At 46.7% G+C, this 16224-nt stretch overlaps 1 protein-coding gene across 1 annotated transcript in view; it reads left to right on the top strand.

The window, feature by feature from the left end:
• The window catches only part of LOC132453324 (tumor suppressor candidate 3), a 143263-nt gene that overhangs the window by 105708 nt on the left and 21331 nt on the right, over positions 1-16224 (top strand). Inside the window, exons 3-6 of the mRNA XM_060046167.1 lie at positions 5399-5516; positions 9262-9402; positions 12568-12708; positions 13098-13187. Of these exons, the coding sequence (XP_059902150.1) occupies positions 5399-5516; positions 9262-9402; positions 12568-12708; positions 13098-13187 (490 nt within the window). The remainder of the gene's footprint in view (positions 1-5398; positions 5517-9261; positions 9403-12567; positions 12709-13097; positions 13188-16224) is intronic.

Below are 16224 nucleotides of genomic sequence, written 5' to 3'. Positions count from 1 at the left end.
TCTCTCGTCCCCTGACTCTCTTTGTCTCTCGTCCCTACCTCACCTCCTTCCCTGACTCTCTCTCGTCACCTCTACCTCTCTCGTTCCCTGACTCTCTCTCGTTGTCTATACCTCTCTCGATTCCCTGGCTCTCTCGTCGCCTATACCTCTCTCGTTCTGACTCTCTCTCGTCGCTTCTACCTCTCTCCTTCCCTGACTCTCTCGTCCCTGCCTCTCCCTCCTTCCCTGACTCTCTCGTCGCCCCTACCTCTCTCCTTCCCTGACTCTCTCGTCATCCCTACCTCTCTCCTTTCCTGACTCTCTCGTCGTTTCTACCTCTCTCCTTCCCTGACTCTCTCTCGTCCCTACCTCTCCCTCCTTCCCTGACTCTCTCACCACCTCTAACTCTCTTCTTCCCTAACTCTCTCTTTCGTCACCCTGTGTTTTTTGACCAGGAATAGCTGATGCGTGTAAGACTACGAGTTTATGTCTGGTGTTCGGAACCTGATTTCAGTTGGCACATCCGTAGCTCCATAAAAATGTCGTCCTCTTTAAATTTGGTATATAGTTTTATACTGCTTCTTGGTGGGAACTTTAAAGCCTACTGTGTCAATAGTGCCTCTGTGTGAGGTTGAATAAAGATCACTTTTATCTTACCATGCATTCTTTTAATACATACAGGCACAGACACACGCACATACGCACACACCCAAGCACACTGGAAGGCCGACATACATTTATGCACACAAGGACACAGCAAAATACACAAAAACACGGAAACACAAAAAGATAATTACACCCGGACACACACGCGCGTACGTGAAACACACACACTCCCTCAGTTGCACAGGAGTTTATGGGTGCATTTGATGGGCTGTTTTAACACCCTGTGGGGCAGAATAACTCAAGTTAACATGTTAACGTGACCACCTGCTTTTACAGCCATTACACTCCACCACTGGCAGAGGATGAGTAGAGAACAGCATATAATAATAATAAACACACACACAAACACACACACGCAGGCATCATTTCAGATATTTTTGCAGTTTAAAACAACACATTGTTTTTTGTAAAGACTATAAATGTGAATCCTATAAACCATATCTAACAGACGCTTGGCTCTGTTCACACATCTTGGGTATCTGGATTTGACACCATTTCTTTCCGCCTGTTCAGACGGGGGTGCTTACAAGATATCTCTGGTTATTATGCACCCACACATATGGCCATGCACCACATCAATGGTTTGAACATCTCCAAGAAGGAGGGAAATGCAGCAAGCGCACCGGACCAGCATACATCGCTCTGGATAAGGCTGGGAATCCTGTTTAACAGGAGGATTTCAAGGGCTAGGATTCCACCTGGTTAACAGGAGGATTTCAAGGGCTAGGAATCCTCCTGGTTAACAGGAGGATTTTGAGGGATAGGAATCCTGTATAGCTAAGCGTATTGGGGGCTTTAGAGTTGTTAGCATATGACACGCGCGTGCTTTATATTGGTTGAGGGTCAGTGTACACCACCTCTGTATGTGGGCGTACACCGCTCGCATTTTGAGAACTCTCCTTACGATCCTGCTCCCAAAAGAGGGACATGGAAGGCTTTAGTAAACAAGTCGTCTCCCCTGCAATTCTCATGGTTTCACAGGTGTTCTGTTAATAATTAGGAAAGGTTCTAGTTTGCTGTAACTGTGCGTGGCCAGAGACACTGAGATGGTTAAAAGGTCTGTGTAGGATGGTTGTCTTGGTAACTCCATTACTCCAGACTGATTGACAATACTTCTTTTGGAAATCTTTGGGAAAGTCATTTCTATCAATAAATCGGATAAAACAATACATGTAGGACAGAATAATACACACATCACACACACATACACACACACAACTCCCCACTTACAATCGATATGCAAGTAGTCACACAGAACATCATTTGTTGTTTGTTGTTGTCAATCTCAATTCCACTCAAATCTGTCCGGGAAAACTAAGATACAACCGATGCGCGGATAAAGATTCAAATGACGTGATTTAGAATACTGCCATGAAAAATATATTGGATGAGGCAGCTACGGGGAACATACTCAATATTATGCACAATCTTTGAAAGGCATAAAGTGGCTACAGAGCTAGTCCAGAGCATCTTCATTCTCACACCTGTAAAGGAACAACACTGGTCTGAGTCTACTGTAGATGAATAGAAAATGCCAAAGCAGAAAGCTGTTCAAGGATAAGAATAATTTGCTATTTTGTGTAACAGATGAACAGTGTACAAACTGCCGATGGACAATATTTCTAAGGTGGGAGAAATTCCCTCTTCAAAGTATCAGAATAGCCCTTCAGAGTGGAGGGCTTGAACCCAGACCTGCTCCAATGGTTGGAGAGCCGTTGATGGGGTGTTAATCTCTCTGCAGAGCCCCCTGGCCCCGTTGTAAAAAACATACCCAAGGCCCTGACAGACACCCCACTGAGACCCCTCCAAGGGGTCGGCGCTGCGGAAACAAGGTTTACCACAGCAGGGTCTCACCTCCACAAGTAGAACAAACACTAGAGGGGGGCCGACCCCAGACACTTCGTGAAGGACGCAGTGTGAGCCAGAGATAAACAGAGAGAGAGAGCGACTGAAGGGAGGTTCAGACAGAGAGCCTGTGAGCCAAGGAGCATTGATCACATTCAAATTGAAAATGTTGAAATGAGAGAGGTTGAGACTGGGAGAGAAAAGGAGACAGAGAGGGATCAAGAGAGGAACTGAGAGTCTGGAAGGGAGAGGGAGAGACTGAGGGAGACGGAGGGACAGAGTATGAGATGGGGAGGGAGGGAGAGATGGGGACTGTTCCAGACATAGTATTATCTATCAGGCAGCAGGCTGTGATGATTGCTTCCTTCTTTCATGGTTGAGATGAAGGGCAGGCAGGCTGGGTGAGTTAAAGGGCAGTTAAGAGGAGAAACACACAGAGAGGAGAGCAATAAGGTTAATTTTCGCTGTTGCCCGTCATCGTCATCGTTCAGAAATACACTCTTATTACTTACTCTTACTCTTATCTTCTGTTAACGTCTCTCCACTGGTCTCTATACCTCATCCCACTGTCTCTCCCCTATCCTCATTATGTGGCCTGTCTCCAAAGTAAGGCATCATTTATAATGGGATCTTTAAATATCTAAGTGGTGTAAGGTATAATAATGTATAATTTATTACTTGATCTTATAATATTATATATAAATATTGTTATAATTGTTATAATGAGATATTAAAGCGGTTAGATTCAAGAGAGCAGAGAATAATGTAAACTCCCCTCGCTACGTTTCTCAGCTTTGAGAAGTGTTGAATTCCATGAACCTGTGATTGACAGGCAAGATGGATTCTCTGAACTAATACAGGGCAGAGTTGACCTTGTTATATTAAAGGTCTAAACTGTAAACTGTACAGGGGTAGAAACAGATATTCTCACAGAGCATTCATTCACTAAAGCTGACGGATGGCTGTCACAAACTACCCTCAAATGAGGTATGAGGTGTTGGTGGTGGTGGTCTTTGGTGGTGGTGGTGGCGGTCTGTGGTGGTGGTGGTGGTGGTCTATAGTGGTGGTGGTGGTGGTGGTTGTCTGTGCTGGTGGTGGTGGTGGTTGTCTGTGGTCTGTTGTGGTGGTCTGTGGTGGTGGTGGTGTCTGTGGTGGTGGTGGTGGTGGTGGTCTGTGGTGTTGGTGGTGGTGGTCTGTGGTGTTGGTGGTGGTGGTGGTTGTCTGTGGTCTGTTGTGGTGGTCTGTGGTTGTCTGTGGTGGTGGTGGTGGTGTCTGTGGTGGTGGTGGTGGTCTGTGGTGTTGGTGGTGGTGGTCTATAGTGTTGGTGGTGGTGGTGGTGGTTGTCTGTGGTCTGTGGTGGTGGTCTGTGGTTGTCTGTGGTGGTGGTGGTGGTGGTGTCTGTGGTGGTGGTGGTGGTCTGTGGTGGTGGTGGTGGTGGTCTGTGGTGTTGGTGGTGGTGGTCTGTGGTGTTGGTGGTGGTGGTGGTTGTCTGTGGTCTGTGGTGGTGGTCTGTTGTGGTGGTCTGTGTTGGTCGTCTGTGGTGGTGTTGGTGGTGGTGGTGTCTGTGGTGGTGGTGGTGGTCTGTGGTGTTGGTGGTGGTGGTGGTGGTGGTTGTCTGTGGTCTGTGGTGGTGGTCTGTTGTGGTGGTCTGTGTTGGTCGTCTGTGGTGGTGTTGGTGGTGGTGGTCTGTGGTGGTTGTCTCTGTCTCCCTACCCCCGTCTGCAGGACACACCCTTGTCAGTGTGGTGTGAGATGCTCCCTGCTGCCAGCAGCGGGCTGTGAAACACGGCGAGGGGATATTTATTTATCTGGATTGTTATTTCTGGCTGATTTGTATTCCGTCTCGCTGCTCTTTGATGCCTGACTGACAATGCACAATGATAACACAATAACCAGATGTCCCAGGTGTCAGCGTTTGTGACGCCATGTTTTGAAGTATGTGCAGAGATGAGAAACATTTCTCAAGAATCTTGACATGCCATTTGATTTAGGATCAAAGGAAAACATGGGTTGTTGGCTGCTAAGATTATTTACAAAAAAACTGAAAATCCCACCTGCATGCACAATGTAGGCTGTTTCCTGGAACATCTGAGCATGCCTTTCAATCAACACAATGAGTCTCTATCTCTACCTATCAATCTATTGATCTCTAGTGAAGGGAGAAGGATAAACCTGTGCGAGGAATCAATTTGCATTCATTCATTCTTTTAAACACAGTTAAACTATGTTTTCTCACTATCAAATACTCTGAAAAGTTATGGGATTGTACATGATGTCTATGTCAAAAATATATTTGTTTGCTGTACGGTGTTTGCAGATGCATTGTTTTGAAAGTACAACTTCTTACCGCTGTATCAGCTGTTCTTTCCCAAATAATTTAACCAACGTTATAATTTACCCTAAAACGAGATTTTGATTTGGAAGGCTGGGATATAGCCTACTTTGCTCGAGTTTATTATTGTTATTACTATTATTTTAACGCATGGCATAGCCTACTAAAGTGTTAATTCATGCAGCCCCTATGGAAAAAATCCTTTTCCACATTCCACATCATCATCATCAGAATACTAAAATTTCCGTTTGCATGTTTGTTCTGTGCATAGCCTACTGGTGTGTAAGCAACACCAAGCTGATGCACTTCGACCAGGTATTTGCCGGTCAGTGGCAATTGCTTTTTTGATCAGTAAAATAGCATCATGTATAATTTGCGCCGGAACATGACCCTTCTTTGGTGTGGTGGCACGGGTTTGCTGCGGGGAAAATTCAGCTTTACGCCGAGTGCAAACTAGCAACGATACATGCGTCAGTGTAGAAAGTAAATTGCGCTGGGTGCAAGATAGGGCCCTATGTCTCTCTCTCAATCTCTCTCAATCTCTCTCAATCTCTCTCTCCCTCTCTCTCTCTCTAGGCAGGCCAATGAGGAGTACCAGGTGCTGGCTAACTCCTGGCGTTACTCCTCTGCGTTCTCCAACAAGCTCTTCTTCACTGTGGTGGACTACGACGAAGGAGCCGACGTGTTCCAGCAGGTATCCCCTCTGTCCGTCTGGTTAGAGATACAGCCTCAAGCCCACACACCTGACACACGTACACAGGACCACCTCAACCCCTTCATAGTCACGGTGTTGGACCAGGAATGTGGATCTCTTGGACAACGGATTGTGAAGTTCATGACTGCGAGGTTAACGCCTGGCCAGTGTCTGAGAGAGGGTTAAAGGATAACATTTTGTATTTTTCCACTTTGAGCCTGTTGTCTGATCATTGAGGGTCTTAGAGAGTATGGAGCTCTACCTCTGCTGTCCACTGACGGCTGGAAGGCGTTCCTCTGGGTGAAGGATCCCCCAGTGTACCACCTCTGAATGGGCGTGCTTTATATTCTACATCATATTCTATCATTATGAAAATTAGAGATGCTCCGATCAGCATTTTCGGGGCCGATCACCGATTATCGATCCCCTAAACCATGATCTGCTGATTGCCGATCACTGGCAACACACAATGGAAAGGAATGGGAATCTTCCATTTATTTTTTCTATAATCTGGATAGGTGGAACTGGCAAGCACCAGTTTCTGTTCCAATAGACTCTTTATTTTTTCCTCTTTAGATCCCAATGAATGAAACATGTCACTAAATGCATTCATCAAAGCCTCCGTGTACGGTACTGAAATGTGCCTGCACGCATACTGTGTATTAACAGTACTGAAATGTGCCTGCGTGCATACTGCTGTATTATGGCACTGAAATGGTACTGTATTTGGATCCCATGTCTAAGAGAGGGTTAAGCTTTTCGGACACGTAGTATACCGCCACGGTGTGTGACACATTTCATATACAGCGATTATAACGCTCCTACACAACAACGGATCTAGAAAAGTACAATAAAGTCGGCGTGGGTCGTAACCATAGGGATAACACCCCCCCAACCCCCCTTCCTAAAACTCTCAGCCAAAAAAATAACTCATAGCGTTTGAATTCCAGCAGAGACAGTGGGCTCATTTCCACTCGTATTGTTTTTCGGGTGAAAATGGTTTGAAGATTTTAGGTTTTTTTCTGTGGTAAGATGTTGTTGAGATTATGCTGCTATCCATTTGGATGGTACGCTGGTACCAACGACCAGCTTCAGCGAGAACGTGACGTATTTCCCTTGCTCCAGCCTTCCAGTTTGCCATTTGTGTTTCTGTCGAGCCACGAGGGGGAGTAGTAGCAGGCTAGTCATCATTAGCAACATAGCCTCTTTAGCAAACCAGCTTCAAAACAAAACTTTACATTGAATTGCACGCAAAGCAAGACCGTGCAATGCATATATTGGTGACCGGATTAAAGCAGCAATGAATCAAGTGTGTAAGAGGTTTTAAAAACGACATTAAAACCACCAACGTGGTACAAATAGAAAGAAAATACATCTCATCCCCCATTAACTATGTGCGCAGCCATCTTCTTTGCGAGTTGTACAGCTCTGCTCGCTCTACTTTGAAAGCGACGAGATACTACGACCAAAAGGGGGCGTGCCTCAGTGAAATGCCGCAAGAAAGCTGGGAGATTTGCGACTTTACCACTTCGTAAATCCAAATGGATAGCAGCATTATTCCTGCATCCCCTTTCTTAATTTCGTTGTTTTTTTGTATTTTTACATTTATTTCATTTGTTGTTTTATTTAAACCATACAAATACACAAGGTAAAATCTGCCTGTGCATACAAATAAAAACAGGGGCATATGCACACAGTCTGACACACAAATACTTGTGAAACTCCTACACCATGGAATACATAATCAGCGCTCACCATGGCAACGCAGGCCCCTAGGGGCCGACAATCACAACAGAATTGTCTTGCGGTGACAGAGCGTGGAATCACAACCTAATGAGGCTTTGGTGTTGGGAGACAGCGGGCGTGCAACCGAACCATCCCCTCCTCCCTCTCTCTCTCCCTCTCCCCTAGTCCTTCTTTCTTCCAATCTCTCTCTCTCTCTCTCTCTCTCTCTCTCTCTCTCTCTCTCTCTCTCTCTCTCTCTCTCTCTCTCTCTCTCTCTCTCTCTCTCTCTCTCTCTCTCTCTCTCTCTCTATCTCTCTCAATCTTGCTTTCTCCCTCGCCTCGTCTCTCTTCTCTCTCTTTCTCTTTCTCTTCCTCTTTCTCTCTCCCTCCCCTCGTCTCTCTCTCTCCCTCCCTTCGTCTCTCTCTCTTTCTCTCTCTCTCTCTCTCTCTCCCTCTCCCTCTCCCTCCCCTTGCTGCTGTCACTCTCTCTTCTGCTCATCCTGTTTCCTCGATTTATTGGGTTCCTTATCCTCCATACCCCCCCCCTTTGGTTTCATAAGGTATTTTCCCATTCTTCCATTATCATCTGCTTGATATTCACTGGATGTGCTTTATGCGTGTGATAACTTCCATGTCTAACTAAGGCTCAGCCCCGTTCTGGTTCCATCTCTTTATTGTGTTGCTCTGTGTGTCTCTCTCTCCCCCTATCTCTCTATCTCTCCCATCTCTGAGTAAGAACAGAGGTCTCTTCCCTTCCTTTGCCCTCACGGTAGAGCCAGTGGCTGCTTTCTTGTAATTAAGAGAATTAGCATAACCACAGGCTTCTCCTCAGCTATAACTGTTATAGCATACATCCAGCGCGGCCCAAACGGATCTCCTCTCCATTCCCTCTCCTCTTTCCGCTCATATCTTGTCTCCTCCTCTCTCCTCTCCTTGCTTGTAGCCTTGCCTCTCCCCTCCTCCCCTCTTCTCCTCACCTTAGAGATACTTTAGTGATTAATACCCAACGCTGAAGAGGCTCACACATCCATTGACTCGTGATTATATAATCCTCATTCCCACTTAAATGGCATACTAATAATAATAATAATAATAATACATTTAATTTAGAGGCGCCTTTCAAGACACCCAAGGTCACCTTACAGAGCATATAGTCATCATTCAAAACTATGTAAAACAGACTAGGAATAAAAGGAAAACAGAGGTTAAACATGAAGAATAATAATAATTAATAACACTCAAAGACGCCTAAAGTGAAGGGGGGACCTCACTAACCACCACCAATATGTAGCACCCACTTGGGTGATGCACGGCAGCCAATCGGTGCCAGAACGCTCACTACACACCAGCTTGAGGTGGAGAGTTAGGGATGAGGTGGAGAGTGAGGGAAAAGAACATATTTAAACACTATATATATATATATATACTAACACACAATTACACACTCAAACCACACACACATCATTACACACTACGCAGGCCCATGTACAGCATTACTGACCGTGTGTGGAGGCCAGGAAAAAGCTTTAGATCTGTCTTAACGACGGACCAACATCCCCCCCGCTCACCCCATCCACATAGTGTCCGGCCCGCAGGACCGAGCCCCCCGTGCCCAGTAGAAACCAATGCTGCTTCCACCTTCATGTACCACCAAGGAGAGAGAGCAGAATGGATTATCCACACTGATAAGAAGGCGGCCTCATGTTAACTACTGTGAAACTAACACAGTTTCTTCCTCGTTCCCTCCATCTATTCCTACTTCTCCCTTCTCCTGATCTCTGGTCCAAGTGTGTCTCTATTCCCCGCTCTGCATCCTCTTCTCTCCATCTCTCCATCTGTTTCTTCTTCAGAGGGACTTCAGTTGGCTACATGGAGCTATACCATGACAGGAAGTACATCACTTTGCTTTTGTTTGGTATACTATGCCTTCAATGGCTTCAGGATCTCTGCATTTTAAATAATAATTTTTAATAACTAATAGCTCTCTCTCCCCCTCTCCCTCTCTCCCCCCCTCCCCAAGCTCAACATGAACAGCGCTCCCACCTTCATGCACTTCCCGGCCAAAGGGAAGCCCAAGCGCGCAGACACCTTCGATCTCCAGAGGATCGGCTTTGCTTCGGAGCAGCTGGCCAAGTGGATCGCCGACCGCACAGACGTGCAGGTAGCTGATGCACACAGACCCCCACTGCACACAGACCCCCACTGCACACGGACCCCCACTGCACACAAAACCCCATTGCACACGGACCCCCATTGCACACGGAACCCCACTGCACACAGAACTAGGGCCTGCTGCCCTAGTGCCAAACCAACCATCGCACCACCGCGTGTACTGCCAACACACATCGTTGTTCATACCCACAAAGTACAGACACATGACCTTTGAGTGCAGAGCAGAGATGTGTTTCTGTATCCTGTGTATATTGTGTTGGTGTGCACAGGCATTCACAGATAATAACTGCTAATGTTGCAGAGGTTGGGGGATCAAAATGGTGTTCCAGATTGTTATAGCAGCCCTTCCCGATATCCACCTGACCTTTTCGCCCGAACCGCTGTACCGCTCTACCACTTTAGTGTCCCCGTGAGTCCACCAGATTCGCCAACAAACAGGGCAGAAATTGACTTTGTTCACGCTGAATCTGGTTGGAAATAAAGCAAAAAGATATTCTCCTCTGATAGAAATGCAGATTTTGTTTCAACGTCCTTAGTCATTCTATCTTTGATCAAACCGGGTTGATTGGCCCGTTGATGGCTACACTCTCCTTGAGCGCTGCCTTTGTGTTGAGATCCTGCGGACTGCTGCATTCTTGTCCGTTATGAAAGGAATCTCCCGCCCCCTGGCTCTGATTGGTCCTTTCAGTTACTTTTTAAAGAGAGGAGGCCGGTCTACAGAGAGAACAGGACCTGAACCAAGAACAGGCCGGTCTACAGAAAGAACAGGACCTGAACTAAGACCAGGCCGGTCTACAGAGAGAACAGGACCTGAACTAAGACCAGGCCGGTCTACCGAGAGAACAGGACCTGAAGTAAGACCAGGCTGGTCTACAGAGAGAACAGGACCTGAACTAAGACCAGGCCGGACTCACCTTCAGTGCCACCAAACAACACTGTGAAAGTCTTTATTCATGTCTGCCTTCACAGGTTTATTCATCAATTTTTGCTCTTTAACCATTTATTTACACAGGGGAAAGCAACCCAAATATCCCATGCTCATTAGCTGTTCCTGAAAAACCGATACCAAAAGCTTGTTAATTGATCAGTCAATTAACACAGCAGATCTCACAGCCTGTGCATACAAAACATAATTGAAGTTTCTAAATACCGATGATTATCCATGAATTTATGGTATTACTTTATACACAAAACGCACAATGAATGAATTCTAACTATGGTTTTAATTCCTTCATAGTGCATTGCTGATAATAAGTCAGAACTCTGTTGACAGACAGCGTCTCCATGGGCCGCTGGCTCGACAGCCATGCTCCAGAGTTTGCACTCTGGCTTCTTTTCCTCTACTTATTAGAGACGCAAGGCAATTCATCAAGGATAACAAGAGCAGGTCTCACTCCCTCGCAGCTGACAGCGGCAGCCTAGGATCCTTTATTGATACGTCGGCAAACCAGAGGCCTTCCTCGTGCAGCCTGCTTTACATGCAGGGGCCCTACTGTAGGGAGATCCAGACTGCACTTAGACTAAGTACCAGCTACCGGCCACCTCAGCCGCGTGTCGCTTACATCAGATCAAAACAGAGGAGAGCACAGGGAATAGAAGACAGATAAACGATAAAAGAAAGGAGTAGATTGGGGCAGATGATTTAATAGAGGTAATGGGGGAACCTTAAGACTGAGGAGAGTGCCTAAAGTGGCTGGAATGGCTCAGCTTGGGGGGATTCGTCTTCATGTGGCGCTACGTAGCACTGGGCTTGGGCATTCCAGAAATGGCAATGAGGATGGATGATGGAGCAGGAGTAGGGCTAGCGGCCGCTAATCTCCGCCACATCCATCACTTTGTTGGGCCTTTTATGTCCAGCATTAGGCTACATAGGAGGGATGGTTGGCATTAATTTGGCCCAAATTGTTGTAGATGTCTCTCTCTCTCTCTCTCTCTCTCTCTCTCTCTCTCTCTCTCTCTCTCTCTCGCCCCACCCTCCCAGCTGATTGTGCATGGCCAATCTCCATTTGTGTTGGTTATCTTCAAACCATCTATTCCCTTTGTAGCCCTTATTTGTGTCTTGAGGGCGGATCAGTGACTCTGAGGAGCCCTGTAGCACTCAGAAACTCGGCCAGGTGGCTGAACATCTTGTCAGCAGACCCCCTCCTGCCGCTCGGCCAGGTGGCTGAACACTGTGTCAGCAGACCCCCTCCTGCCGCTCGGCCAGGTGGCTGAACACCGTGTCAGCAGACCACCTCCTGCAGGACGGGGGTCCCTCGGGCACACACTGCTCTCCAGCAATGCAGAGTCAGAGCGTCGCTGGGTTGTCATGGTATCCAAGCTGGCTTTTTACTCCCATTATGTATGTTGAACTAAAGCAAGAGTTGACACTCTCTGTATATAGCATAATAATGTAAACAAAGGTTGTTAAACCTCTAGAGAGCAAAATGCTCAACATGGATTCATATGCAGAAGGAATTCAAATGGCCTTGTTGTTTCATTAGAAAAGTGTCGAAAAGTTCCTCTGTACTTTCCGTGGGCCAAACTGAACGTTTTTTTGTTAATGCAGCTTGGGCTGAAAGCCTCCTCACAGCAGTGTGCTGGAGTTGTGTCTGTGGCCGCTGCTCTGTGGGCCGGACACAAAGGAGCCTGGATGGGCTACTTATTCTTCCTGAAAAGAACTTACACAAAAACACTAAGCTGGTAGCCTTCCTCGGAACAGTATTGAATTAAAGTCTTTAGGGTTTGTTTTATTCAGGGAGACTCTTTCAGATATACTTGTCTTTTGTGTCAAATATGCCCTTCCTTCTTGTCAAAAGACTCTCTCTGTCCTTTTTCTCTCTCTCTGTACTTTCCTATTGTCTCACTCGACCTCTACACTCAACCTCCTGGCCCGTCCTCTATTCTCTGTTGAACAGATTTACAATTGTGTTTTCTACAAACCTGTGTAAGGAATAGTTTGTTTCCGGCTAACTCTCTGTCTGACTATCACTCTCCCACTCCCCCCCCCCCCTCTCTCTCTCTCTCTCTCTCTCTCTCTCTCTCTCTCTCACTATCTTTCTCTATCTCTCTCTCACCCCCTCCCTCTCTCCCGCTCTTTCTCATTCTCTCTCTCACTCCCTCCCTCTCTCCCGCTCTTTGCCCCTCCCCCTCCCCCCCCCCCTCTCTCCTTCAGATCCGTGTGTTCCGTCCTCCTAACTACTCCGGCACCATAGCTCTGGCTCTGCTGGTGTCCCTGGTGGGGGGTCTGCTGTACCTACGCCGCAACAACCTGGAGTTTATCTACAACAAGACCGGCTGGGCCATGGCCGCCCTGGTGGGTTGCACGCACACGCACACAGACACATACACATACGCACACAGAGGCACGCACAGACCACATGCGCACACACACACACACACACACACACACGCACGCACGCACGCACGCGCGCGCGCACACACACACACACACACACACACACACTCACAGAGACAGACATGCACACATGCAAACACACACACACACTCTATCAAACACGCACAGACAAGCACACACAACAGCATAATCTCACACACATACACACAAACACAGGCACACGCAACAGCACACACACAACCTGACTGGAACAAGGTCAATGCATAACAAGGCATGTGTTTTGCTTCACGCACACACTGCTGGCTCATGGAAAAGCAGAGAGAACTAAGACCCTGTGTCCTTCACAGTGTGTGGTGTTCGCCATGACGTCAGGACAGATGTGGAACCACATCAGAGGACCACCCTACGCCCACAAGAACCCCCAGAACGGACAAGTGGTACGTCTGCCCCTTCTCTCCCCTTGGCTGGTCCTAGGGCTCTGCAAAGGGAGCAGGAGGCTGTACATTTGTGTGTGTGTGCATGTTAGTGCATGTGTGAGTCTGATAGGTGATGTGCTAGACTTGGTCTACAGACCTCTGCTGATACACTGCGGGCCAGCTGTCACGTGGTCCCTGTCAAGGCTGTGTGTGTGTGTGTGTGTGTGTGTGTGTGTGTGTGTGTGTGTGTGTGTGTGTGTGTGTGTGTGTGTGTGTGTGTGTGTGTGTGTGTGTGTGTGTGTGTGTGTGTGTGTGTGTGTGTGTGTGTGTGTGTGCGTGCGTGCGTGCGTGCGTGCGTGTGTGTGTGGTGAGTGTCAGAGTTACAGCTGGAGTATAAGAGCGTGTGTGGTAGGGAGAGTATATTTGTCTAGGCGGCTGGGACGCCATCCAGAAATAACAAGGGAGGGAGAGAGAGAGAGAGATAGAGAATACAGTCAGCTGGTCAGCCTTTGTCTGTATGGGAACACAATTCTCTAAACCTGTCCTTCTAACACAAACAAAAAAACGCCTTACCCAGAGGCAAGGGAGATTACCACTGCATGTCCGTACTGTGTGTGTGTGTGTGTCAATACTGTGCATGTCAGTAGTGTGTGTCAGCAGTTTGTATGTCGGTAGTGTCTATGTCAGTAGTGTGTCTGTGTGTGTGTCAGTATTGTGTATGTCAGTACTGGGTATGTCAGTAGTGTGTGTGTGTGTGTGTGGTTGTGTGTGTGTGTGTGTGTGTGTGCATGTCAGAAGTGTGTGTATGTCAGTAGCGTGTGTCATTATTGTGTCTGTCAGTAGTGTGTGTGTGTGTCATTAGTGTTTTTTCAGTAAGGTGTGTGTCTTCAGTAGTTTGTGTGTCAGTATTGTGTGTGTCAGTGGTGTGTGTGTCAGTAGTGCGTAAGTCAGTGGTGTCTGTGTCTGTAGTTTTATGTGTCAGTGGTGGCATTGTGACTGGAGGTGGGGTCATAGAGATACTTTTAGGACCAGCTTCCTCATGTAGAACAGTGTTGAATTTGCTGAAGAGGCTGAAATTACTCTTTGAGTGCTGCAGGAGTGGCCAGGTCTATACATAATCTAGCTTCAGGAAAAAGCACACACACACACACACACATAAACAGTGATGAATAATGCTTGTGTTTTTCTTCCTCTGCTTTAACGCCCTCTCTTATCATGGCCATGGGGAAAAGGTCAGCAACACTGGCTGCTTCGTGCAGTCCAGTCATCCCCTATGGACACACACACACTATCTCCGTCCACACACGCATACACACACAAATACTAATCTATGTCTGCACTTTATATCACACCCACTTTCTTTCTACATGCAAACAAACAATATGTTGAAGCGCACATAAAGCATTCTTAAAATGACATACAAACAGAACATTCAACTTTGGCGATACACAGAACAACCAAAGATTCACCTGCCACCACAACAGCATGTGGCATTGGCTCCCAGCTTTCCGTGAGCTTTTGAATCCGTTAGTTCTTGTGTGTTTGTGGTGAGAATGCAAACAAACAACAAGCGAATCAATGAGAGGAATGAGTACCAAAGGCATGTATACACACCACGCCAGCTCCTCCTCATGTGTCCGCCTGGCTTCAGAAACTGACGCACTATTTTCGATTTGATTCCACTAAGTTTAAGTTTGTGATCATGACAATACAAGTGTTGCAGAAGCAAGGATGCTGTTAGTCTCATTGCTCTATTTATTTTTGAATTGTGTGTCTGCTTCCACGGCTATATAAATGACAGAAAGATTGACAAATGATACAAAAGATACAATTCTTTTTTCTCGGAGAAAACACACGATGATGTTCTTTGCTTAGAAAGTTCTCTCGCTTTTCGTGTTTCTCCCATTCTCTATTCTTCCTCCACCCAACACAGAGTGGAGAGACAAGACCCCCCCCAGCCCCTGTTGCCCAGTTTGCAGACCAGGACCCCGAGAGCCCAAGTCCCAGCGACATTGTGTACATCAATCATTCAGAGACCATGCAGATTATGTATTTTTTCTTTCTCTCTCTCTCTCTCTCTCTCTCTCTCTCTCTCTCTCTCTCTTCTCTTCTCTCTCTCTCTCTCTCTCTCTCTCTTCTCTCTCTCTCTCTCTCTCTCTCTCTCTCTCTCTCTCTCTCTCTTTCTCTCTCTCTCTCTCTTCTCTCTCTCTCTCTCTCTCTCTCTCTCTCTCTCTCTCTCTCTCTCTCTCTCTCTCTCTCTCTCTCTCACACAAAGCCCTGGAAGTGTAATTCCTCCAAATTCATAGCGCGCCATGAGGCCAGGTACACTATATTGGAGGATTTGTCAGCTGCCTTATGGTGCGGCCAAGCAGACACAAACTGTAGCGAATATTCTGCTCGCTCACACACAAAAACTAGAGACGGAGCCAAAAAGTAATTGTTAATTCCTCAACTGTATATTTCCATTAAAGAACACCCATTTAAAAATCTGCACCCTCAAAAATGGATTGCAGTAATATCCTTAAAAAAACCGCAACATTGCCAGGACCAATAAGGGATAGAAGAAATGGGTCCAATTTGGATTGACAGTCAATCTCATTATGAATCTGTAACACATGCAGCTTAATAATTGCATCGTGTTCAAGCAAGTGATAAAAAACACCTCGATGAAGGTCCTTTGAGGCCCATTGTGATCAATGTCCTGTGCCACAATGCAAACAAACACATGATTGTCTTCGCCCCTTTTGTCGCCCTATATGAATGTACGTGTCAATATGTATGACAGCAATTTCTTTAGCATACAAGCCAGTGTTTATTCCATAATTCATATTTACAGCTCCAAACGCACCAACAAACACTCGTACGCCATCACGCTTGTTCACACCCACCGTCATTTGCTCTCACACTCTGCCCCCACCAGCTCTGTGTCGGGTGGCGGTGAAGGAGTGTGTAAAGGTGAAGAGGTCAGAGAGGACCTGGAGGGACGTGCTCACATGACTGGATGCATGCTTTACAGCGTTATGATGAAACCAGGAACATGAATACAAACGGCTGGATA

Source organism: Gadus macrocephalus, chromosome 3 (assembly GCF_031168955.1).
Source record: "Gadus macrocephalus chromosome 3, ASM3116895v1".
Lineage (NCBI taxonomy): Eukaryota > Metazoa > Chordata > Actinopteri > Gadiformes > Gadidae > Gadus > Gadus macrocephalus.
Note: the sequence above shows the minus strand (reverse complement) of the source record. Positions and strands in the feature narration are given on the sequence as shown.